Source organism: Anser anser (genome assembly GCF_964211835.1).
Source record: "Anser anser genome assembly, chromosome: 9".
NCBI classification, from domain to species: domain Eukaryota; kingdom Metazoa; phylum Chordata; class Aves; order Anseriformes; family Anatidae; genus Anser; species Anser anser.
Window position 1 is genome coordinate 29,034,292 of NC_139729.1, and position 25,416 is coordinate 29,059,707.

Below are 25,416 nucleotides of genomic sequence, written 5' to 3' on the forward strand. Positions count from 1 at the left end.
GAATCATAGTATCGTTAAGGTTGGAAAAGACCTTCAAGATCATGTGGCCCAACCACCCCCGTACCACCAATGTCACCCACTAAACCATGTCCCCATGCTCCGTGTCTGACCTTTCCTTGAACACCCCCAGGGACAGTGACTCCAGCACCTCCCTGGGCAACCCGTCCCAATGTCTGACTGCTCTTTCTAAGAAGAAACGTCTCCCAGTTTCTAACCTGAACCTCCCCTGGCACAACTTGAGGCCATTCCCCCTAGTCCTATCACTAGTTACCTGAGGGAAGAGGCTGACCTCCACCTCCCCACAACTTCCTTTCAGGTAGTTGTAGAGAGCGATAATGTGTCCCCTGAGCCTCCTTGTCTCCAGACTAAATCAGCTGCTCCTCATAGGACTTGTGTTCCAGGCCCTGCACCAGCTTCGTAGCCCTTCTCTAGACATGCTCCAGGGCCTCGATGTCCTTCTTGTGCTGCGGGGCCCAAAACTGAACACAGTACTTGAGGTGTGACCTCACTAGAGCAGAATACAAGGGGACAATCACCTCCCTGGTCCTGCTGGCTACACTATTCCTGATAACAAGCCAGGATGCCATTGACCTTCTTGGCCAGCTGGGCATACTGCCAGCTCATGTTCAGGTGAGCATTAATCAGCACCCCCAGATCCTTTTCCTCTGCACAGCTTTCCAGCCACTCTCCCCCAAGCCTATAGAGCTACATGGGGTTGTTGGGGCCAACGGGCAGGACCTTGCACTTAGCCATGTTGAACCTCATCCCATTGGCCTCCGCCCATCAACCCATCTTGTCCAGGTTCCTCTTCAGGCCCTCCCTACCCTCTGGCAGACTGACACTTCCCCCCAGCTTGGTGTCATCTGCAAACTTACTGAGGGTGCACTCAATTCCCTCATCCAAATCATCAATAAAGATGTTAAAAAGGATGGGCCCCAACACTGGGGAACACCACTCGTGACTGGTCGCCAGCTGGATTTAATTCCATCTACCACTACTCTCTGGGCCTGGCCATCCAGCTATTTTTAACTGAGCAAAGCATGTACCTGTCGAAGCCATGGGCGGCCAGCTTCTCCAGGAGAATACTATGGGAGACCACGTCAAAGACCTTGGTGAAGTCTAGGTAGACTATGTCAACAGACTTTATCTCATCCACCAGGCAGGTCACCCGGTCATAGAAGGAGATGATACTGATCAGGCAGGACTTGCCTTTCATGAACCCATGCTGACTGGGCCTGATCCCCTGGTTGTCCTGCATATGCTGCGTGATTGCATTCAAGATGACGTGTTCCATCACCTTTTCTGCACCGAGGTCAGGCTGACAGTCCTGTAGTTCCCTGGGTCCTCCGTACAACCCTTCTTATAGATGGGTGTCACATTAGCAAGTCTCCAGTTGTCCGGGATCTCTCCAGATGACCAAGACCGCTGACAGATGATGGAAAGCAGCCCAGCAATCACATCCGCCAACTCCCTTAGCGTTCTCGGGTGAATCCCATCTGGCCCCATGGACTTGTGGCAGTCCAGGTGGAGCGGCAGGTCTCTGTTTCCATCTGAACTGTGGGAGGGCTCTTCCGCTCTTCATCCCAGACTTCCAGGTCAGGAGGATGAGTACCCTGAGGATAAGTGGTCTGGCTAGTAAAGACGTGCAAAGAAGTCGTGAAGAACCTCAGCCTTTTTCTTATTCTCTGTAGTCATGTTCCTCCCTGCATCCGGTAAAGAAGAGAGATTCTCTTTGGCTCTCCTCTTGCCATTAATATATTTATAAAAAACATTTTTTATTATCCCTGACCATAGTGGCCAGGTTGAGCTCATAGTGGGGTTTGGCCTTCCTGTTTTTTTCTCTGCATATGCTGGCAACTTCCATGTACTCTCTCTAAGTTGTCTGCCCCTTCTTCCACTGGACATAAACTCTCTTTTTCTTCCAGAGACTCAGCAAAAGTCCCCTATTCAGCCGCATCAGTCTTCTTGCCTCCCAGTTCATCTTACAGCACACGGGGACAGCCTGCTCCTGTGCCTTTAAGACTTACTTCTTGAGGAGCATCCAGCCTTCCTGGATCCCTCTGCCCTTGAGGACTGACTCCCAAGGGACCCTCCCTACCAGGGTCCTGAACAGTTCAAAGTCAGCCCTCTGGAAGTCCAAGGTAGCAGTTTTAATGACCCCTGCTCCTGACTTCACCAAGAATAGAGAACTCTACCATGTCATGGTCACTCTGCCCAAGACAGCTCCCAACCACCACATCTCCCACCAGTCCTTCTCTGGGAACAGCAAGTCTAGCAGGGCACCCCCGATACGCTCAGTAACCATCTGAGTCAGGAAGATGTCTTACATGCACTCCAGGAACCTCCTAGACTGCTTCCTCAGGGCTGTATTGTATTTCCAGCATATGTCTGGGAAGTTAAAGTCTCCCATGAGGACAAGCGCTGGCAATTGAGTGACTACCACCAGCTGCTTATAGAATGCCTCAGCCATCTCTTCATCCTGGTTTGGCGGTCTTTAACAGACCCCCACCAGGATGTCTGCCTTGTTGGCCAACCCTCTGATCCTTATCCACAAGAACTCTACCTTTTCATTTCCAACCCTGAGTTCCTCAGCATCAAAACACTCTAATATAGAGAGCCACACCACTGCCCCTCCTTACTTGCCAAATACAGCCAGAAGTCCTCCTTTATTTCAATGTACTTTCAGTCAAGATTGGACAGGAAGGCATTGGAATCAAAATAACCATTTTTTTCCCTCTCAAGCTTTTTTTTTTGTTAAACTCGGGCATAATTTATTAAGTCTTGTACAATAGATCATTATCCAGATTATCATCATTGTGGCAGAGGGAACAAAAGATGGAGAAAAAACTGTCTTCGAGGAGCTGCCTGAAAGTTGAAATGGAGAAGAAAATCTATGTGTTAATAGAAATGGCAACCTATTCACATTGTTACTGTAAATTGTATTCTTGCTCTGTATTTAAAAAATGCTGTACTGAGCAAACACATTCTCTGTTCCAGGAGTCTGCCAGTAAGGCTTTATTTCAGGTTATTGAGGGTAGTCAAGTTCTGTTTATCTGCAAAATACAAGCTGTGGTTACAGTAGAAAATAAAAGTTTTCAAAAGGAATTACAAAACTGTGTAGTTTTGTTTTTGTTTATTTTGCTTTTAAGTTTGAAGCTACAGTATTTTTCTGAGTTTTCAGTTGTTCCAATGCAAGTTATATAAAACTTTTACATGTAGTTTTCTATGATTTGCAGTCAGTTACATTTAAAAGCTACATCTGAGGCAGCAAATTGAAGTTAATGCCAGGTTCCTGCTGCTGGTTTCTTTTTTTTTTTTTTTTAAACACAGCTTTCCAGAAAAAGTCATTCATACCTGCAAGCTAGTGCAGAAACAGTAATTTTCTTACTAAACAGACTTTTCCCAGTTGTACTCAAGACCCTCGCAATAGGATTTTTACAATTTTAAATTTGCTAGAATGGAATTTGTAGTGTTATGGAATATTTACCTAAAAGACATCCATGACAAGATTTGCTTTCAGTTGCACGCGATTATTTAAATTTATGTATTTCTGTATCTGTGGTTAAGCTGTGGGTTAGACTGGCTTATTGATCAGCTCTTTAATACGTAGAGGACTAGGACTAGAAGTGAGAATTGAACAGAATAGTTCAGTTGGAAGGGGCCTACGAAGTTCATGAAGTCCAACTGCCTGACCGCTTCTGGGCTAACCAAGAGGTAAAGCATATGACTGAGGGCATTGGTCAAACGCCTTGTGAACACTGACAGGCATAGGGCATCAACCACCTTGCTAGGTAGCCTGGTCCAGTGCTTGACCACCCTCACAGTAAATTAATTGTTCCTAGTGTCCAGTCTGACCATCCCCCGGCACAGCTCTGTGCTGCTCCCATGCGTCCTGCCATTGAGCAGGGACCACGCGTCCCCTGGGAGCAGAGACCAGCACCTCCCTCCCCATTTCATCTCCTCAGGGAGTTGCAGAGAGCAGCAAGGTCACCTCTCAGCCTCCTTTTGTCCAGATCAGACAACCAAGTGTCCTCAGCCTCTCTGCAGGATGGATTCGACTCCTGCATCCTGGGGTAAAGACTGCCAGGCCCCATGGATGTAAAAAAGTTCAACTAATACAACTGGACTGGGGTCCCTTACAGTTTTGGTGACCACAAATGGAAAGTCACTGTTCCCCCAGTCATGGTCGTCCAACTCCGAGAATCTTGTAGCTCAAGATCTACCATTAATAATAAAAACTGAGGCAAAATAACCCCCATTAAGTGCCTCCACCAAATAAAGAAAACTAAGAGTGTACAGCTGTCTTCAAGAGTATTTCCAGTCTTCGACAGCATATTTTGTGAGCATGCAGAACCTCAATATTTGTGCTTGCTAGATATATCTACCTTTGCTACAGACTGAAACTATTAATCCCACTAAATTTCTCTGTAAACAAACAAAAAAACAACAGGAAAAGGCTAGTTACAGCTGGGAGTTCAAATATATTTACTTTTAAATCGCTATAGCTGACTTTGGTTTGAACTTCATCTTCTGTTTTTGCTAAAAAGCGATGGAGGAATCTTAAAGCAATTAAATAGTTAAAACAAATGAGACTACATCATCTGCTTTACCAGCAAGGAGTAAGAGCTTGTTAATTGGGTATATCTAAGTTAAAAGTTGAACAGCCTCACTAGCTTCCTGCCAAACCCATCCTTTATTAGGAAATAATGAAATAACGCTATTATGTGCTTTTGGACTAGTACAGAGTATAGGTGTCAGAACTAAGTAATTCCTAGCTAAAGGATGAATCTGAGGTTAACACAGGAAGTAGTAATACAGACTTCAGAACACTCGTTACTATGGTATTCATACTACTTTTGTGTCTTAGAATACAATGTGTGGCATTCTTTTACTCTGCACACAGTGAAGGAATTGTTTTCCTAATCAGGGTAGGTGCAGTTACTCAAGCAGCTACTTGATTTTTACTTGCCCAAATAGTATCACCGTTGTGTTTAAAAGCAATTTTATGTTCTACAGGGCTTACATTAGAGTGTATTCCATAGTAATCAAAATAAAAATTCCCTTTTCCCAAGCTCCATTCTGCTTCTGTGAAAAGCTTCAGCGGGTATTTCCTCTAGCAGCTCCCGGGCAAGTGATTATATATACTCTGAAAATAATTGCAGAACTAGAAGCTGGATATTTGCTAATGGTAGCTAGAATGGAGTTAAGAAAGTTTAGGGTTATAGCTGTTGAATATTTTAAATTATACTTCAAAGCTCCCCCCCCCCTTTTTTTTTTTAAGAATTGCTCAAGAGTTTGAGGAAGCCAGAAACATAACTTTTTATTTTTGCATCAAATGCAAATAACAGATCAAGCTCAGTTTACGAGGCCTGCAGAATATCGAACTGAACAAATGCATTCTGCCATGCTGTATGCACTGTGTAAGAAAACCTGGTCAAAACTTCAGTGCAATTGTGACTAGAAGAGCAAAGCAGTGCTATTACTGTTACATATTTATGTATCCTTATGTCATCAATACATTTATGGTAAAGCAGAATAGCGATCACTCTAGTGTATAAGCACTCCCATCAATCAGATTTTACACCTAAAACAGAAAGCAAACGAATCGGTGCTAACCACCTTTATGTGGTGAAGTACAAACCCAGTGTCAAGGAATATTTTGAGCCATTTGATCGCAACAGAAGAAAATGTGAGCTGCAATTCCTTTATCTAGTAGAGAGAACTGGATATTGGACAATTACATCTGGCCCAAGGAATTCTGCTTCCTAGCGTTTGCTCAGTCTTCATCTGTAGCACTGCACTGGCCTTCAGCCAACAGTTTTTTCAAACTACTAGCAAGCTTAACTGACCACCATCTACAACCTTTCTAGCTGTTAGTTCTGGAACAAGTCCTTGTATTGCCAGTGCTTGAAACTGACATTTCTACTGAAGGTAGGAGTCCAGTTTCTTCTTGATATTATCAAAGGAATCCATTCCCATGTAGTCAGCTTGACCTTGTTCCCACCGTTCCTTGCGTTCTTCTGAAGATATGGTTGGTAATACTGGTGATGGTGTTGATACTGACATGTGGGACACTGCCTCTGTAACCTCTGCCTAAAATGAAAGGCAGAGTAAAAATACAGAAATACCTTGCATATTTAAGACAAGCAGCAGGCCATAGAACAGGACAACTAAATGGATGTTCTCATGCACAGCAACAAGCATTGCCGGTAAGCAGGGATCATGCAGCTTTCCTGGTAAAATAACAGAGTAACAGAAGTCACTTGGGGGGAGGGGAGTTTAAGTTCTTCATACCTCTCTACAGAAGCCACAAGAGAAAGCCAGAGTATAGACCAAGCCTGATAGCTGCAAATAGTTCGTTAGAAAGATGTAAGATTAAAGAGAACATATCTTAGAGATCAGTAACTTTAGGCTTAGAAAGGTTTAGAACTTAAACTGGCCCATGTACTAAGCTGAGACTGTAAAGTCTGCAGCCACCTGCTACTAAACTGTGCCTAACTAAGCTGTGCTTAAGAACTACAGTTAGAAGCATTATTTTGGCTTTACAAATATCAAGATTCATCACTGCAAGTCTACTTAAGTAACCTATTCTCTATTTATTGTAGGCCTACCCAGATTTGTTGTACCATGCAAGATCTGCATGTGAATATTGCATGCTCAGCTGAGGTTCTTCTGTTTGAGAATGTTACTAGCTGCAGCACATTAAGGATTAGGGCCCTTCTCTTTATTTACTGAAGTTACTACAGTATCATTTCCGGTGCACCATTATGCTCTTAAGTAGTTCTAGGCAAGCAGACAGCTATGTTCAAGACCACTATAGCATACTTCCCATCTGTGTTATCCTTTATTCCAAGCTTAAAAGAACAAAGCCAAAAAACTGCACCCCACCAGTTAAACTACACCCAGGCTTTGAAGTAGACAGAAGGAAATTAGTGAAATAACACAAAATCTGTTGCGTATACTTAGGTAGTTTCTATAAGAACATTAAAACACATACCACGTTTACACCTGTGGTAGGTTCTTTAGCAATTCCATGCTGCTCTAATAATGGTAGAATATTAGTCATATAGGTATCCCACCACATGTTGAGGAATTCTGGGTGAACTACTTTAGGGTCATCCATATTGCCTTTTATGCTTTTTGTTTTGGAGTCATATGTATAGTTCCATGGCTTTGTGCTTCCCAGGAAATGCACCACTTTAGTATTTGCACCAAACCTGTTGAAAAGAAAACATCAAAACTCCCCAGTTTCTGCAGGTGTCTAGGAAACAAGAGTTTTGGCTGTCAAACAAATTTTTAACCTGCAGTCTTTGTAGGTGTCCAGAAAACAAATACGAATATATTTAGAAAACTAAACGCTAAATAATAAAACTGCCAATGCCTACCGGGACTGAAAGCATCACTATGTAACGGAAAAAAATGCAGACAATTCTATGTTACACTAGTCAGAATACAGCCAAAACCTAACGGACTGAGCTATTTAAGTACTTACAGTCAAGTCTTTAGGTAGAGTGATGTCCATAGCTTGGGAGAGAGCAGTCTCAAGAAGCCACTGCAATTGGAACTAGTTGTAAAAGTGAAAAAGATTCTACTCCACAGTCAGTAATCCTGATAACAATGCATTACAAGCATTATGTAAAGAAGGGTCAGTAATAGAGTTACCCTTATGGACTACAGCCCTGTATAAAGGAACATCAGAAGGCCCTGCTGCAAGACTACCTCTGCAAAATAAAGCTTCTAACCTATATACGTATATATAATCAAAATAAAGACTATAATCTAGACTTTTCAGAGGATGTCTGACCTTGCTACAGGGTCTTGCTAGACAGCCAATCGTTATTTTTCTAAATAATCTTACTTTGTTTTTAAAAACATTTTTTCAACACTTTTAACTCCCTTTTCAATGTGGACTTGAAGCTTTTGTCCTGTTACTGCTATGGTCTTTTGTAAAAGAAGTGTAGATAATATCCATCCCTTTTGTAGTAAAGAACTTACACTAAAAGAGACAGCATTCATTTAATCCCTCTATGATTCCAGAAATAGCATTCAGCTTGAGTCAGTTTGGAGAACAAGCAATACTACTCTCTAGTAATAGCGACTGTCTCATCTAGCTCATTTTGTGTCGTGTTAGGATTTCTCAAAACACTAATGAAATGGATAATAATGCCAAACTGGTTTATCTAACAGCTTTCTTTATTTGAGCATACCCTGATCATTTGGACCAGGATTTGGTTGAGTTATGCTACATACAGAGACTGTACAGGTATGTTTCAAAGACCATACAATATTCAAAACAATTTAGGTGGGGATTTTGTGCTATCGTGGTATTTGACTATTTCCATACACTATTTTGACCGTTATCGACCTTACTGCCAAATGAAAACCCACGCATGGGTGAAACAAGGTCAAGAATTCCAGTAATTGCAATTTAAAAAAAAAAAAATGAATACACGCTGGGGGGGGGGGAGGAGTGTCAGTTTCTGGGCTCTAACTTCAAAACCCATATGTCAAGATTTGGCTTAGTAGGGCTACCTTAGCTTTGTTAGCTGTGACAGCACTATTTAGCAGCCTGAGTTGTCTTCATCATAGGCTGCTGTTGCTCTCAAGAAACTTGTCATTGTTTAAAAATCAAGGCTACCTAAAACTTCTTATACAATCTCTAGCTTATGTTATTTTGTTACACTGCTTCTGCAAATGGAGAAGTGTATTCTTAGTATTCTGCCCACTAAAGACCTGTACAACAATTGACAGATGCCAGGCTTCTACTATGCCCTCAGTATCTGCTTTCTAGATAAGATGCAGTACTTTATTCTGATGTTTAAGCTGAACTGTTAAAAAGCTTTATGTCCACATTTGCTACAGCAACTGATCTGTCTTTCCCCATCTCCCAAAATTCAATGTTTTGAAGTTAGAGACCATTTATCATTACTTGGCATTTTCTTTACCAAGACTGCTGTGAAGGTTAGCCTTGCTGTACAAAGCTACAAAGAGCTTTGTTATCAATGCCAGTAGGTTTAAATTTCAGTTTATTCCAACTGCTGTTTACTGTGAGTAGCTGATCTAACCAAAGGAAGTTGTTCCACCTATCGAACAGAACATTCTACTTAAAAGCTGCACTTCCAGCATTACACTGTTTGAAGGTCTGCTGAGTTCAGTTAAGCAATCAATTCAATCACTTATATGGAATTTTCTTCATCAGGAGTCCCCAGTCCAAGTAGTCTTTCCTAGCAACAAGGTCATTTGTGAATTTAAGGTCATGTGGATAACCACCAACCAGTCATGGAAAACAGACATACTTTACAATACACGTTAGCTTATCAAATGTTGTCCAACTACTTAGTCATTCTCAGCCTTGCATAGATTTCTTTAAATAAGTATTCCACTTTTAGCATGACAGTATTTCAGATGGTGTTTTGATCACAAGACACAGTCTGACCTTGAGCCAGCACAGTCCTGCTTGTGCTAGCTGCTGCTTTAGACACTAGTAACTCCATGTCATTCAAAGATCAGATTGTTTTTTTGCAATTGGTACTTTCCTCCCTCCCCCAGCTGTCATAGCTCTTAATGAATATGGGTTTCAGTGTAACATTTCAGCTTTTATAGCTGCCCCCTTTTCTTCTGTTTAACACTTTTGAGTGACCTTGCCACTGACAGAGGGTTTACTCACAAACCAAATTTAATACTGCTAGGGAAGAGACTTTTTTTCCTTACACTGTAAGTGTGCAACAACATGGTGCCTGGCTATACTGTTCCATCTTGCTATTACTTAAGGAACAGTCTTAGATCTAGAAAGACTGTTGGGAAAGAATTCTACCTCTATGCAAGTCCTTGTTTATTATGTTTATTTGAATAGTGGATAGGCTGATTGCAGCTACCAGTTGTTAAATGCCAAAAGTAATTTAAGTGATGAGAGTGCAAGTTATTTGGACAGGAACAATACCATCAGTGACATGCTGAAGTTCAGCTCAAGAAGATTCAAGAGCTATTGCCTTTGGCTAGAGCTCTAACTGACAGTATCCTATACTGGTGTTGCGATTCTCTCTTTTGCATGTAAGCTGTCGAGTGATGTTGATTTACAGAAAGCACATTACCACCAGGAATAAGTGGTTTAAACTACCAATAGTTTTCAAAGCTTATCTATCATCAGGAGAGTATTAATTTAATTAACTATTAATGTTTTTACTTTAAAGTAAAACTTCAAAGTAAACTTTATTTTAAAGAGTAGAAATTTATACGGTCACACAGTTTCTTTTTTTAAATGGCGACCATTAAGTTCACATTGTACTTGTTCACTATGTTACAATACATTAGTTTATATACGCTCTTGAAGGTCTTCCTAGAATTCTGAACTTACGCTTTAAATGCTGGAAGGTAAGAGTACACAGAACTGCTGCTCAAGTTATAAATAAATGGTAGATGTTTGTTCATGTCTGTTGTTGCCCAGCTGCTGAAGAAGGTGTTTAATAACCCCTGGTCTGCACCTGAAAGATAAAGGATTTATAAGCTACAAGCATACAGCTATTTTAGAGTCTTTCAGTCACTCTACCAGGCCTTCCTAATTAAGAGTTGGTAATGCAGTTTGTCATGTCCAGTAGGAGTTTGGCACTGATCCCTACAGTTCTATTTGTAAACAATCCTATAAACCTTGCAGTCTTTGAAAATCCAAAAAAAACACAAACAAAAGAACAAACAGAATGAAAGTAGTAGTATGTGCAAGGTTACTTTTGGTTTTTAAGAGACAGCAGGCTACTCTCAATCCCTGCCATTCAGTTTATTTTACAGTGTTATCTTCAGGCAGTACAAGACAGCAGAAAAGACTTGACAATTGGGTACTAACCAGTTGCTTCAGCAAAACTGTAGCTCACATGACCAAGTGCTAACGATCAGTTTTATTATTTATGCTTACAGATACATGACCATGGTCTTGAAGCTGGAGTCAGTGGTCTTTGAAACCTGCAGCCCAAGATGCATCTACCTATAATGGGATCTAATAAGGAAAGCACATTCGGTCTTAGACACAGCACTAAAACAGAACCTTAATCAAATCCGTTAACAGGCAATGGAAGTTCCTAGTTCTGTACTATAAAGCTGCTGACTAACCCCTTAGTGAGGATAACCACCTAAATCATGGCTAGAGCTACAGTTTTGGGAGGGGTCAGTTTGCAAGTAGAAGTTGTAATGAGGTCAAATGAGTCTAAAGTTGTCTGGTATGTCAGTAGTAGAGTAGCTAAAAAAAATAAGCACCTGGCCCAAAGCAGACTAGTTTACAAGCAACTACTGAGAATTAAAAGCTACTTACATACCCTCTCATTCATTATTGCAGTCAATATACTTAGACTAAAGTGTATGCAATGTATTCAAGAACTGTAATTAGTTCCTCTTATGAAGGAGATTGAAGAGAGTCCCTCAACTTGCATTTGCTGTCTTCCCTCCACCTGTAACTGCATTCACAACTAGCATTGCAAAACAGGAGATAGATAGTTAAGAGACAGTATGTTTTATTTTAATCTTTAATTTTCTAAAGCACTCAGTTGCTGCTGATTCGGGAAAAAGGTTTGTTTGTTTTTCTTTGAATGACGTATAGTTAAAGTCAGGACAGTAGAAAGGTTACACCCTCGATGCAATTTGAGCAGAATTTGCTTTTTGTAACTGAAGTGCCAACACCGACACTTTGCAATTACACTTACAGGACATACACTGACAAATACGAGTTCTAAGTATCCCACTACAGCTGTGAGCATACATGCAGATTGCAGAGCAGGACACCGCAGACAGATTCAGTCCAGTAATTTCAGCCCCCTGACTTGCCTCTCTGCCCCTAAGGATGAAAAGCACTTTTGAACAAGTTGCCTGTCACAAGAGATCAGAGTCAAAGAAAGCAGACAAGACCTCTGGTCTTTACTCAGTTATGAGTAACATCTCAAATTCTAACTCAAAACAGCTTTATGAATGTTTATGCTAAAAGTAAAATAATCTAGAAGATAAAGTCTTGGAGACCTCAGAACAGGTAGCTCATAATTAAAGGGGTAGCAGTGTGTTTAACTTACTCTACGTGACTTTATCATTCAGACCTGTTCCGCATACTCTTTTTTTCCAGATTGCATGCATTTGTGCCAAAGCAGCCACTGAAAGCAAAGTTTAGCTGTCCTAGTTCAGACTTCAACAGTAGTCTTGTACAGATTGGCCCTTAAACATAAAATCAGGCAGTAGTTAATTAGCTACATGTCTACAGATAGAGGTCTGCTGCATTATGTCTTTAAAAGCAAAAGCAACTGTTTTAGATACCAGGGTAAAAAGCCAGAGGATTGTTTAAGTCTTATCAACAGCTCTTACGGTATCAATACTACCTGAGTTCTTTAAAAAAAACAGACTTTTTTCCTCCTCTAGTTCCCTATTGTCTATTTGAACTTCACCTTTCTACATACAGTAGTTGTCACTATATAAGTAGCTGTCATTGTACCATTTCTGCACAACAGCATTACATAAGAGCTATCCCTCTGCTCTAGTTTATCATCAGGAAATGCCCTGGAAGGTCTTGCATTTCCTAGTTAGTACTACTGTAGATGTGGTGCTTTGAGCTTGATTTCAGCATAACTTGGTAGATTACAGAGTTTGCATCCCTGTACCCTATTAAGGGCAGTAACCCTCCACAGATGTTTCTTAGGAAGTTTCCTAGGAACTTTTATTACTGTCTGAATCAATTTAAGTTTAAATCCACTCTCTCCAAGTTCATAAGCTCAATAACAGCATATACAGGTAGAAACAGGTAAGTCTCCACTGCCTCATTATTTAGATCAATACTACCATTTAGTAAAAGCTAAGTAAGTTTATAGCTGAAGTTAAAATTACAGTTCTAAAAATTTGGTACTTAAACCATTAACCCACCATTTTTGTTGTTAACAGCTGCAACGATGGCTACATGTTGACAACATCAAGGAAGTTTCACCATTTTGTGGCTTTAGCTCTGGAGTCAGAAAGAACACTGAGGAAGCCGTTCTATTTTTTTAAAAGAACAGGGGCCTTAGGCTTAGAAGATGGACTTGCTAGGAGTCAAGCTTAAAGCTCAAAGGAGACAAGTCTCAGATATAACTGGAGCTACTCAGTGAGTTGCCATAAAGTTTTTCTTTTTTTTATTTCAACAGTTCAGTGCCATCCTGCAGCTTTTGTAGTATCTAGAGGATCAATTTACCTCCAACATTTGAGAGCACTCCTAGAGCTACCAACCACTGCCTCTTTAGTCATGAGGTATAGACAGACCCTTCATTACAGTACCTATTTTCACTTATTTACCTGGTAATATTAAGCATCCAACTGAGACTTATGTTCTATAATAGGCCACACATAGGAGCCCATAAAGTTACAGGGATGATTCTACAAACTAAGACCGGCATCTAGAATTTTTACCATTTACAGAGTACTGGAAGGTAAGTCAACAAGCTGACTAATTGCCTTCAAGTAAGAGTAAAATCTAATGGTCTTATTACAGAGTTTTCTGCAGCTTTTTTGGTAAGACTTGGTTTTGTGCCACAGTAGCTACATAATGAAATTTAGTGACTGAAACAGAGAGCTCGTCATTTAGAAGCCTTCAACTACAGCAGATTTCAAGCAACATGTGTTCACTGCAATGGTAATAGATTGCAAAGACTAACAGGACAGCAGAAGTTGGCTTCTCAAACTTAAGTCTGGCACAGTGACCAATCCTAAGTGACCTACAGTGGGTAGCAGTCAATGCTGCACACACTTGATATTGGGAAAAAGATGGTCACCATCCTATAATGATAGGAAGCTATCACACAATATCAAGAGACGGTTTTATCTTCAAATAATTTAGTTTCCTTGAAGGTGCACTCAAGTTGCTTGTACTACTCTTCCTTCCTCACAGTAACTTGAGTTAACATAGAACACCTGGCCTTGAGTGTTGAAGAGCTGAATTTATTTAGCCATGCATGAAGCATAGCACTACAGTTTCAATTTGCTCATGCATTCACTGCACTTGCTGTATCCCAAGACTCCTTGTTACGTGATTTTGCTTTGCTAATGCTTACAGCTGCCGGTTTAGAGACCGAACTCTTATGTTATTCCAGGAAACCTGATGAAAGTAGTTGTTTTACATATTGGAATAATATCTTCTATTGCGATAAGATAGTGTAGTTACACTGGAGTTCAGAATTCCATCAGAGTCCCCATGATACATATCTAGTTACTGAGCCATCCCAACCACCGTTACCATTGTGGTCTAACTTACATTGGAATACAAATGAATACATACCATCAAAGCTGCCTTTCTCTGTGGCAAACTGTAACAGCTGATTGTATGTTTCAATGGAAGGTCGGTAAACAAAAACTCCAGAATTAAAACAATCAGGCCAGCCTGGATCTGGTGCTGCAGACAGCTCTTCTCTCTCAAAAAGCTCATCGATATTTGACAAAACCTAGTTGTAGGGGGGCAAAAAATTGCTTTCTGGTTTCTAGGGTAGGAATTGGGGTATCTTGTTTTAATGGATTTTGACATCCATCTTAAGACATGAAATAAAATTCTCATATTGATGCTCTTGTCTTATGGAAGACGATATGGAGATAGCGCCCACACACTACATGTTACAAGGAATTACTTAGAAATAAGTGCACATACATTTTTAGAGAGTTACCAGTCCAAACAGCAAGACCACCTCTGTCATCCCTCCTTCCCCTCAAAAATAAAACAAATCAAACACCACAAAAAAATCCAACCAACAACCCTCATACCAGGTCATGAAGAGGTACCATGAGACATGACCACTTACCATTGTGTCTGCATCCATGAAAACACACTTTGAAAACTGTGTCAGTTCCCAGCAGTGAAGCTTTGTTAACGTGACACCCAGCTCAGGTCTCTTCATTAATGCTAAGTGTGCTGAATCCCCACTATCCAGGATGTTTACCAAAATCACTTCATGAAATACTTTTTCTAGCACTTCCCTGTGGAAAGAGTTCGTGGCCAAAATTTAGTTCTATTGTTCCAGTACTGAACCACTTAACAGATTCCATGAACAAAAGTGCAGTAACAGAGAACCTGGCAATATTTCTTGTGCCAGCAGTAAGAGTTGAGTACATTCGGTGGGATGCATAAATATACCTGTCAACCTCAAGGTTTCTGGTTTGTAGCGGGCACCTTTTAGGGAGCAAAGAATTACTACCTTCCCCACTCCCCCAGGGCTTTAATTGGTATTGCTACCAGGTACATGGTTACATAGTACAAGCTTTCCACATGGCTTTTTTTCCCCAGGGTCAAACTAATTTTTGGTGAGTGAACAGTCTACTTTCAACAGGCAGTTAAGAAATGGGAAGTTGTTAGAGTACCTTGAGCAGGACACCAGCTGAATCCTAAACAGCTGAAAGGGAAGTTTATACAGTAATCATGACAACATCATTCCGGATTTGTGACTACTAGGGCCATGTGACCTGACCCAGTTACTGAAACTTTCTTTATCCTAAAAATCTGTAAGGGCTCACTTAATTGTCGTTCTGGGTACAGCAGCATTTTGACTCAATATTATTTTCACCTTGAAGGTGACTTAAGTTTTCAGACAGCATAGTAACTTTTTGTGGTAGATATCCAACCTTTGCTTTACCATAACTGTTTAGTTCAAGAGACATTCATGCAGCTTAAAACATGAAGTATCTGTAAAGTCTCACTATTCTATAGAGTATTTTGTACCAATAACTCCAGACCATTCGATTTGAGCCACAGAGCTTGTAAACGTGTTTTAGAACGCTGTTTTGCAAGGCTGTCTTTACACCAACAGTTTGGTACAGACAGTTGCTTCTGAATTTAAGGCATATGTTGCTTGTGGACACAAAGTATGAAGTTCCATTTAACTACCTATCGAGTAGCGTATCTATTGGTTTTCTTGCTATAGCTGTTTTAAGGGCATGGTACTAACTGCATTGGTCTATCACAGTAAGCACGTCTGTGTGATTCATCTTGAAGGCGCACAGTCACTTAATATGTTAGATGTACCTATGTGAACCATCTTTATAGCGATAAGACTGTTCAGCTCCCACAGAACTCCAGAGAGATTGATTTGTTACTGAACCACTACCATCCCTGTACGTTATCTTTTCAGAACTTCCCACGTAGAAAGTCTTGACCTGTAATCTGTAGTTCATATAGCAAGTGAGTTATTCCCCACCAACAACCCTTAGATGTGGAAAAAGCAACTTGTCAGTTCCATGCTGAGACTAGTTCTAGAGAGGCTGTACAAAGCAGCTGTCTCAATTTGTGGTAATACTCAAATGCCTTCATGCTGCTGATTTAACATACGTGATTGCTACATTAGTTCTACTCATTTTCTTCTCCATGATAAAATCTGATTTGAAGCATCTACTAAATTTCAATAGTTTGGGTTACAATAACTCAATCCAGAATGCTTCAGATGTAAATACCAATCCCCTACTTCCATCTCCATATGCATACATACGCAGCTAATGAAGGCATGGGCAACTTTGCATTGTCAGACAGTTTTAAGTAGGGCTACAAAAGAGCAAAGATCTAGTTGAAATATGCTGTAGCTTAGTTCTCTAACTAGAGAGTATTTTTTAAATTTATCATATGGAAAAAAAATGTTTTATGTCTGAAGCCCTTACAGAATTCCAGATAGTTTAAGTTAATTCTGCTAAGCTTAGTTCAGTTTCCAGAGTTTTGGAAGGTTACCAGCAAGAAATTTAACTTTTTTCAACCTTCACAACAGCAGCAGCTGTGGCAGTTTAATGTATTTAAGTGACCTTACCTCATAGAATCTGAGACCTGAGGAGTTATAAGTGCAGTCAACTTCCTTGTTGTTCTGTGCTGTTGCAAGGATGAACCAAGTACGAGTGCTCCTTTCACATAGGAATCATTTGTGGCTAGAGTCACAAAGGACTGGTCTGGAAGAAATTAACTTGGTCAAAGTTAGCACAATCTGCTACTTTAAGACTAAAGACCTCTAACATGCACTAACTCAGCATCGCGCCTACCTATGTGGCAGAACAAAGCGTATTAGCATTGCGTAGCTATACTTGCTATTAATAGTTTGACACATGGCAAAATGCAGTAGAAAAAACGGTTGCAAGAGAAAACCAGTTGCAGTTTTCCCCACGGGTTAAATATGTCATGCCAGATGTTACAGATGATCAAAAAGGTCTAGAGATGTATTTTAGCCAATTATGTACTATTTTTAAGCTAAAACTATTAGAGGCAGTAAGCTTGCATTTTTTCTTTTTTTAAAGTTAGTAACAGCAGAGCTTTATAAAGCTACACTGGGCTCAGCTTTGAACCCTGAAGCTAGGGCACAATAAAACTTATGTTTTGTTTTCAAATGAAAGTACGCATTGAATTAGATCTTGGACAACAGTACTAAGTCTTAGTAGCTCAGGATTTTGCAGATGAGTTGTTTAGAAAGACATGGTTGCAGCTGTGTAACAAGAATGCAAGATTTAAATGGGAAGTATCTAGTAATATGATAAGCAATTCAAGACTTGTAGCAATAGTTTTTGCTCTTTAATGCTCTCTAGAGAGGTAAGGCTGGATTGTTACTATAATTCTCTGCTCTAGCAGTACCTTAAAAATAGAAGATGCATCACTTTGCTATATACTACTTATCGAGGCCATATAATACAAGCTTTTGCCAGGGTGGGACTGACATAGGCAAAAAAGCGACCTTTAAATTTCTTTAGTTCATTGTTAGCTGTCATTACATAGCCCTTTCCAAGCTACAAGGCTTTATAAAGAAGCATGCTTTTTTCCTAACAAACTATTTTAACACTATGAGCAAAACGGTTTCTTCCAAACAATTTCAATAGTAGATTTTTACATTAGAATTTATTTTTGAAACATTTATTTTCTTTACAGAAGTTAACTAGTTTAGATCAGGATGGGGAATGAGGGTTCTGGGCACTTAGAGACTTAAGATCAAGCATAGTAGTAAGATTAAAATACCAACTACTCTATTTTCAGGTAGTATTGTTTGGGACAACTATTCAACCCATGAAAGTCACATTTTCGCCATTTTTTTTTTTTGGGGGGGGGGGGGGGGGGGTAATGCCATCTAAACAGTTGACAAACTCATGTACCATAATGGTCTATAAGCTCAGCAAAGCTGGTTTGCAAGCTCTAGAGCGTTTTATAGCTAGTTTGTACTTCACCTAGCAGCAAAACCAGCTCATCCCCAGAAACATTGATTCTAGTGGTCAAATGCAAAATTCAAAAATGCTTCTATAATGCCAGAAATTAAGTATTTTTCAATTCACTTTCAAGTGCATTCAGGTTCTGTGTTGCCATGTTTGCTGGTTAGGTAGCTTGCATGACACACACAGGGGTTTTACAGAAAATACTGTCAATTTACAAATGGAGTAAGGGTTAAGAAGTCCCTATTACATCTCAACTGCAATAGGATTCACTATGACTGCTTGATGGGATGAAGGTATAAGCAACTTGTACAGCATCAAACTTAGTACAGCTTTCCAAAGTTTTGAATAGAGCATATTCTCTTTTGCACATTCTCTCAACTACAGTCATAGCAGAAGTACATTCACACACTATAAATGAATCCATACTATGGTTTAGGCAAGACCAATTACTGCTCTATATGGAAGTAAAATCTGCAAGAGATAACGTGGGAGCGATATCTGCACAGCATTCTAATTGAGCTCTCAGCCAGAAGCATGCCCAGGGACATGCTTGTCTGCCCAGTCCACAGGCTGTAGCAGCTGTATGGCACAGTCTTTGCAGGGGCCCCTAACAGAGAAGAGCAGCATTCCAGAAGCCTGAGCTAGGAGCAGTCATTAGGCAGTGTGCAGGACAGTACTAGAACGTTTGCCCCAGCTGTTTTGTATTTGACCCAGGAACATTTAATTTGTTTTAGATGTGCCAGCGTACAGATCCAGAGTTCTCACAGTTGTTTGTCTACTCCCCTGCTCTCCGAGTTAGGTACTGGTACCTCTCAGTCCTGAGTACAGGATTCCTAGAGACAGGAGTAACTAAGCAAAGCATGCACTGGGAGAGGCAGAGCAGATGATTTCCTGCAGCCTTCCAGATCTGAAAGTGAAACCGGCGTCGCTGACCAGAAGCAACAAGGGGGGAAAAGGGAAGAAAAATAGGCCAGGCATACTTGGAAAGGCGGCAAGGAACTGCAGAGCACCGAAACGCCCGGAAACTACGAGCCCTCTTCCGTGCCTCAGGAGAGGGTGAGGGTTTCCTCCTGCGAGCCGCTGCAGCCCTACGAGCTCCCCGCGCCCTCCCGCCTCCCTCACGGCGGGGAACGGGGCCCGGCGCGGAGCCGGGCTGAAGCGGGAGCGTCCTCTTAACCCGCACGGAGGTGCCGGCGGGGCGTCCCCACGGCCCCCCGCGGGCAACCCCGGCCCCTACCGGTCGCGGCGTCAGCTCGCCGCGTCCTCGCATCGCGGGCCGCAGTCAGCAGCCCGCCCCGAGAGCTCGCCGCTGGCAAGGGCTGCTGCCTAAAAATAGGGGCCGCCGCGGCCCGCCCTGCCCCTGCGCCGCGGCCAGGACGCGGCCAGGGACGGCGTGCCAGCCCCGCTCGTCCAGCCCGCGCCGCCAGCAGCGCTCACGAGCCGCAGCACGGGGGCCGGGTGGCCGCGAGGAGGTGCGGCACTGACCTGCCATGGTACCGGCTCCGCGGGACGGCCGCAGCAGACGCGGCGACCGCGCTCCGAGCTCTGCGTTGCGGCCTCTCCTTATATAGGGGCGGGGCCGCGCGCCAGCTGTCTTTGGCCGGCAGGCGGAGGCCCCACCCCTCGGCGGCCGGGGGACCGCCTAGGGCGGGGCCTCCGCCATGATGGCCAGCGGCGGCGGCACGTCACTCGTCTTGGGGCTGCGGGCAGGGTCGGGCGGCGCGCGAGGTTCCTGGGCAGGGGGCGAAGGGGGCGCGTGGGACCGCGGCGTGAGGGCCGTGTGTCTCCCCTGGTGCCTCCTAGGCCGCCATGGCCTGGAAAATACTCCGCTGTGCGGAGGAAAGGTTGGAGCCACGGCTCGGGCTGGCAGCGCCGCTGGCCCGGGAGAGTGCTGCTGCTGCGGCCGCCCTAGGGAAGGGGTGGGGAGGAGCTTTCACTTTAGGGTTAACGCCCTCGTGGCTCAGTTAGGAGACTGTAACTGCTATCGTTGGTGGTGCTTGGCACCTCAAGGGAGTGCGTGTCGTTAGGTAAGATCACAGGATGGTTTGGGTTGCAAGGCACTAGACCTTAAAGACCATCTCATTCCAGCTCCCTACCCCCACCCCACGCCCCCGGCATGGGCAGGGACACCTCCCACCAGACCAGGTTTCTCCAAGCCCCATCCAGCCTGGCCTTAAACACTTCCAGGGATGGGACATCCACAACTTCTCTGGGCAACCTGCTCCAGTGCCTCACCACCCTCACAGTAAAGAATTTATTCTTCTAATCTAAATCTGCGCTCTTTTAGTTTAAAGCCATTACTGCTTGTCCTGTCATTGCACTCCTGACAGTCCCTCACCAGCTTTCCTGCAGGCCCTCCTCAGGTACTGGAGGGCCGCCCTAAGGTCTCCCTGGAGCCTTCTTTGCTCCAGCCTGAACAACCCCAACTGCCTCAGCCTGCCTTCATATGAAAGGTGCTCCAACCCACTTGTCATCCTTGTGGCCCTCTGGACTCTCATGAGAATGGAGTAGAGAGGGAAAGTCGGAGGAGGGGGGGAGAGGATGAGGAGATACACCTATAATTGATTCATGCCTCAAGTTTGGTCCTTGCAGAAATGTAAGCTGTACCTTTTCAGGAAGGTAGGAAGGGTGCTAATAACTTCGTAAGCTCTCCTTTAGCAACCTTGCTAGCGTTATAAATATTAAGACTTTAGTGCAGCTCCTTCATTAGTCACGTGGCTCTCTACGTAATAATCAAAACTGAGCAATTAAACGTGATGACGAATCGTGAAAGGCATAGACACACAAGATACTGTAACCAATTATGTGGGTTAGTACAAATAATAATGGAATTACAGATGGGATGGGCTGAGGTGGGAAGGGACCTCTGGAGGTCATCGGGTCCAGATCTCTGCTCAACAGGGTCACCTAGAGCCAGTTTCCCAAGACCAAGTCTAGATGACTGGCATAATTCTGTGGTTTGTGAGGTACTTTGTGTCCATTAAAAGTGCTCAACCCTTACTTTTCTTCAAAAACTAAAAGCCGACCCACAGAGATTAAGATCAGTCGGTTTAAAAGGTGTTACTGAACACTGTTTTTTCACTTGACGGGAAGCACCTGTAGGAGTGGAGTCTAACCAAGTCAGAATCAGGCTGCTTAAGTCTCCATTTGATTTCAGGTAAATGCTCTGATGCGTGCTTTGATATAACTACGGAGGGATAATCCAACTGCAAAGCGTCAGGTTGTTTCTCAGTTCACAACTTTCCCGTCACTGATAGAAAATCCCTTGAAATAAGTAGAGCTACTGTCATTTTTAATAAACACGTGCTCATAAGGTGTTTTAGAAGGGTCTCTCAAGGAATACAGTATGCTTTTGATTTTTATAACTTTTGAAAAGCCACAGATCTTACTATTCTTGACGTATAATTTGTTAAAGGCAGAAGTTCAAATATGTGTTTCAGAGCAGAGGTCAGGATAAAATATGTATTTCCTGTTGTCACAGAAAATGGGTTGTTAAATTGAACATTCTTCAGAGAATCTGGGTTTGCCTTTACTTGTTTGGATGGGTCCATGGCACAGAAGAAAAGAGTAGAAGCAATTCAGTGTTTCCAGAGCAGCCAAGCAGGATTCCCAACCATAATGCTTTTGGTTTTGAAAGCAGGTGGAGTTGGATTAAATGTGATGGTACCTTCACAAGTGTTTTTAATGGATCTTGGGAGTAATGGGTTGTTTGTAATGATCTGGCTTAATCTAGGTGAAGCTCCTTTGTTCTTTTCCTAAGAGGTGGAAGAAAAGCCCCTTTGAGGAAGAATGACTCTGATGCATATCTGTTAAAGGGCAAATATGACTTTTCTTTCTTTTCCCTGCATTTGTTTGCTTTAAGACAGTGTTTTGGTGCTGTCCAGTGCTGTGTAATCCTTCATGATGTCACTTTTGAATGTTTAGTGCAGAGTGAGATGTGGTCACGTTTTTCCTGTGAATGCATGTCTAACAAGCACTGCTTGAAGTGCATTAGAAGGAAGATTAGGATTCAAGAAGCAGAAATACCTCTGGCGCCAGTGGAGCAACCAGTTTTTCTACTCCAAATTCTACAAATTTGTTCTAGAACTGTAGCTTAGAGGTCTACATTATTTTCTCTGAGAGATGGTTTTGTACTGCCAGTGCAAGGGAGAAACAGTCATCCAACCGTAGAATACTTGTTTTCCTTCTTTTGATTGCTTGTTTAGGTACAAGCATATCTGCCAAATTTTCATCTTTAGTAAGAAATACAAACCTTTTGTGACCTTTCTCTGGTCTCTCTACAGTAGCTCCACGTCTCTCCTGTACTGAGGAGCACAGGACTTTACGTAATACTCCAGGTGCGGCCTCATCAGCACTAAGGGGAGAAGTGCACATCCCTTGACCTGCTGGCAATACTTCACCTTATACAGCCCAGGATACAATAAGCCTTCTTCGCACAAGGGTACAGTGCTGGCTTACATTCAGCTGCGTGTCCACCAGGACCCCCAGGTTCTTTCCTGCAGTCCATTATCTTCCTCAAGGCAATGGCCTGCATCTGCTTTTCTACCACAATAAACTGAGAAAAGTCTATCAGTCAGGAAGGGGGCTCCTTTCTAGCCTGAAGTGGCAAATGGGTTTGTTATAAAAGGATTTAAAAACTAAACAAATCCTCAAATGCGAACTGATGGACAAAAAAACCCACCTTCTACAAATTTCCTGTATATGGGTAATTATGTTTGAGCTGAGACAGTTTTCATAGACTTTTCCTAAAAACAAATTGCTTACTTTTAAAATACTAAAATCACGGAAATGCTCCCTAGCACCAACAACCAAAAAAAAGCTTTTTGAGCCTAACAGTAATTCATAAAACACCACATACAGAAAAATGTGTGAATCATAATTCTAGGCAATGCTGGTAATGTTGTGTATAAGTAGGGAGGGGAGTATTAACATTTGCCAGTATGTGGTCCTTTTTCAGGTGTATACAGTTTTGACAGACATGCTGTGATGGTGTTAGGCATAGTTTGTATCTACCTCAGATAATAATTTTGAGAAGTTCTTAGTTAGCACATTTCAGCTTCGTCCAGTTTTTGCTTTGCAGAGGTGTTTCTTTTTTTTTCTCTGAGAAATGAACAGAAAAGCCACTATTGGTGATTAGTTCCTCCCCACAAACACCTCCCAGTGCCCCTTTTTATTGTGTTAAAGTGGAGCAAAAGAGAGTCATTCCTTCTGGTTTCCGTGTTATAAAAAATAATAATCAGCCTAGCTCTGTCAGTGTTAAGCTTGAAAATGTGATGGAGAAATGCTCCCTCCCTCCCCCTGCCTAGCACGTACCCCATTGTGCTCATGGTACCTGAGATTTTTTAGATGTTTGAGGTTGAACAAGATGAAAGGTCTATGGTTCACTTGTGTGACTGGTTCACACAGGCATCCATGCCCCCACACAGACTGGTTACACTTCTTTTCACACAATCCAGACGTGCAAACTCACTGGAAGAACATAGTCGAGAATTAGCTGTCCCATAGGCTTCTAGATCAAATGGAAAAGAAGATTTATCTTTGTGAAACAAATATAAAAGGGAAAGAGGTGGAAAAAAATAAATACTTGGGACAAGTTCTCATGAGATGAGGGCTAAGATGGGTGTTTAGGAATTTTTATTGTACGCTCTGAGGTGAATTAAACACTTTGTGCATAAATACATATAAAAAAAAAGTTTCACGAACAATCAATGTATTGGACAGTTGTACTGTCCTAAGTGGATATACAGGGAGTCTGCAGAGATGTGTCACGAGCTGCTTCCTTATATACACTTGCCCCAGCATCAGTCATGTGAACGTCCACATCAGGTGCCTTAGCTCAGTCTTTGGTTCATCTACCAGTTCTGCAGCCCAAAGGTAGCCCCTGTATGCGCTCATTCCATGATTGCTACAAGACAAAGTCACAGATAATTCTTATCACTAAGGAAAACTTTGCTCCCTTGGATGGAGTCATTCTGTCTGGCATTTCTGCTCCCAGCCAGTTTTTAACCTGTTATTCAGTCAGGCCTTCTTGCCCTCCATGTCAAATCATTCCTCAGTCACAAATTACCATTGCTGATCAGTTACAATTTGAATTTCCTCTTTATGGGAAAGTACCTAAGCCTAGGACAAGCTGATTAAAAACAAACAAACAAACAAAACCAACCAACCGAACAGAAACAAACGAAACCCTTGGCCTCAGTTTTGACGAAGGAGGATAAATTTAGGAGTAGGTGAAAGATAAGTATACAGGGCTGGGAATTAGTCAGGTAAAGTGTGTTACTTTTCAGCGTACTGCAGGATTTGGATAATTTGGGAGTAAGAGGAAATGTATTTTGCTGGATGAAGAGACAGCATTTGGAAAGAATGGGCAGAGTGCTGCCTAGCATATCAGTAGGTGAACGGTGGCACACTGAATGAGGTCTTGTGATGAACGAGCCTGTAGCCATGCAATTAGAAAATTACACCATAATGTACGTTACAAAAATCAAATTACTGTTGCAATTATAGAACTTCCTATTTTTAACAACTGAATAATATTTTAGTAAGTGTATAACGTAAGTAAAAAGACATTTGGAAATCACTACGTGCATGGTTTCAAAACACCAAATATTAAGATGTAGGTTTGAAATAGGATTTACATAGCAGTAACCAAAACTGCTGCCTCTATAACCAGACTGTGTTAAGTGTAAGCTTCTAAAGCACTTAAGAGATTTACATCCTAACTTTATCATTTTGCGAGTGGGCCTGTTCAGTCCAGGTTTAAAGTGGTGGAATTTAGTTTTTATAACAATACAACTGAAATGAGAATCTAAACGGTTGTGAAAGAGACTTTTGTGGTTTGAAATGAAGTGGTACTAAAAAATAGTAATGATGAGATCTCTGACTGCTTTCTTAATGAAACTTAGTGAGAATGTTAATTGGAGAACACAGAAACATGTACAAATGATTTCACAAGCTTGGTTTCAGTATTCACATAAGACAAACAAGGCATACGTGCATGTATTTTTTCTCTAACCTGTCTTCCACTCCATCTCTGCCTGTTCCCCTTTGCTAGTAACTATCCTGGGGAGAAGGCCACAAGACCTGATGAGGACATGTGGCCTAGAGCAGAAAGGGGTGTTTTGTTGCTGGTTCCACCCCTCATTTGCCATGAAGCTAAGGGTAGGCAATGAAGCTTTATTTCTCCCCTTTTTTTTTTTCCTTTTTTCCACTTGGGTAAAAATAAAAACTTTGTTTCTTGCTCTTTATTTGTATGGGGGAGTCCTAGTC

General features: G+C 42.0%; 1 protein-coding gene and 1 long non-coding RNA gene across 8 annotated transcripts in view; one reads left to right on the plus strand and one right to left on the minus strand.

The window, feature by feature from the left end:
- Nucleotides 1–25,416, plus strand: part of LOC310904365 — a 33,900-nt gene that overhangs the window by 1,145 nt on the left and 7,339 nt on the right. For 3 of the 4 annotated variants that reach the window (XR_014588242.1, XR_014588243.1, XR_014588244.1), the window contains exon 1: nucleotides 16,912–19,203. The exons of the other annotated variant lie outside the window; for it this stretch is intronic. This is a non-coding gene — a long non-coding RNA (uncharacterized lncRNA). Of the gene's footprint in view, nucleotides 1–16,911; nucleotides 19,204–25,416 lie in introns of those variants that run through there. 4 annotated transcript variants of the gene reach the window in all.
- On the minus strand, nucleotides 5,295–20,060 carry GYG1 (glycogenin 1). 4 transcript variants are annotated; one of them, XM_083848978.1, is made up of 8 exons: nucleotides 19,633–20,060; nucleotides 16,770–16,905; nucleotides 14,784–14,958; nucleotides 14,270–14,432; nucleotides 10,355–10,481; nucleotides 6,998–7,217; nucleotides 6,295–6,345; nucleotides 5,295–6,093 (listed from the first exon to the last, which is right to left on the minus strand). In XM_083848978.1, exons 1-8 carry the CDS (start codon nucleotides 19,637–19,639, stop codon nucleotides 5,923–5,925), a joined length of 1,050 nt encoding a protein of 349 aa, XP_083705104.1. In that variant the 5' UTR covers nucleotides 19,640–20,060; the 3' UTR covers nucleotides 5,295–5,922. The 4 variants fall into 4 exon arrangements, with proteins under 4 accessions (XP_083705104.1, XP_083705101.1, XP_083705102.1 ...); XM_083848975.1 differs by lacking the exon at nucleotides 6,295–6,345 and adding an exon at nucleotides 10,907–10,987 and having other exon boundaries at nucleotides 19,633–20,054; XM_083848977.1 differs by lacking the exons at nucleotides 5,295–6,093; nucleotides 6,295–6,345 and adding exons at nucleotides 6,094–6,233; nucleotides 10,907–10,987 and having other exon boundaries at nucleotides 19,633–20,054.

Coding starts and splice junctions, on each gene's coding strand:
- GYG1 (XM_083848975.1), bottom strand. Junction 10,988..14,269: donor AGAGAAAGGCAGCTTTGATG/GTATGTATTCAT, acceptor TTTCCTTATTAG/ATCCCATTATAGGTAGATGC. Junction 10,482..10,906: donor AAGACCATGGTCATGTATCT/GTAAGCATAAAT, acceptor TTTATCTTTCAG/GTGCAGACCAGGGGTTATTA.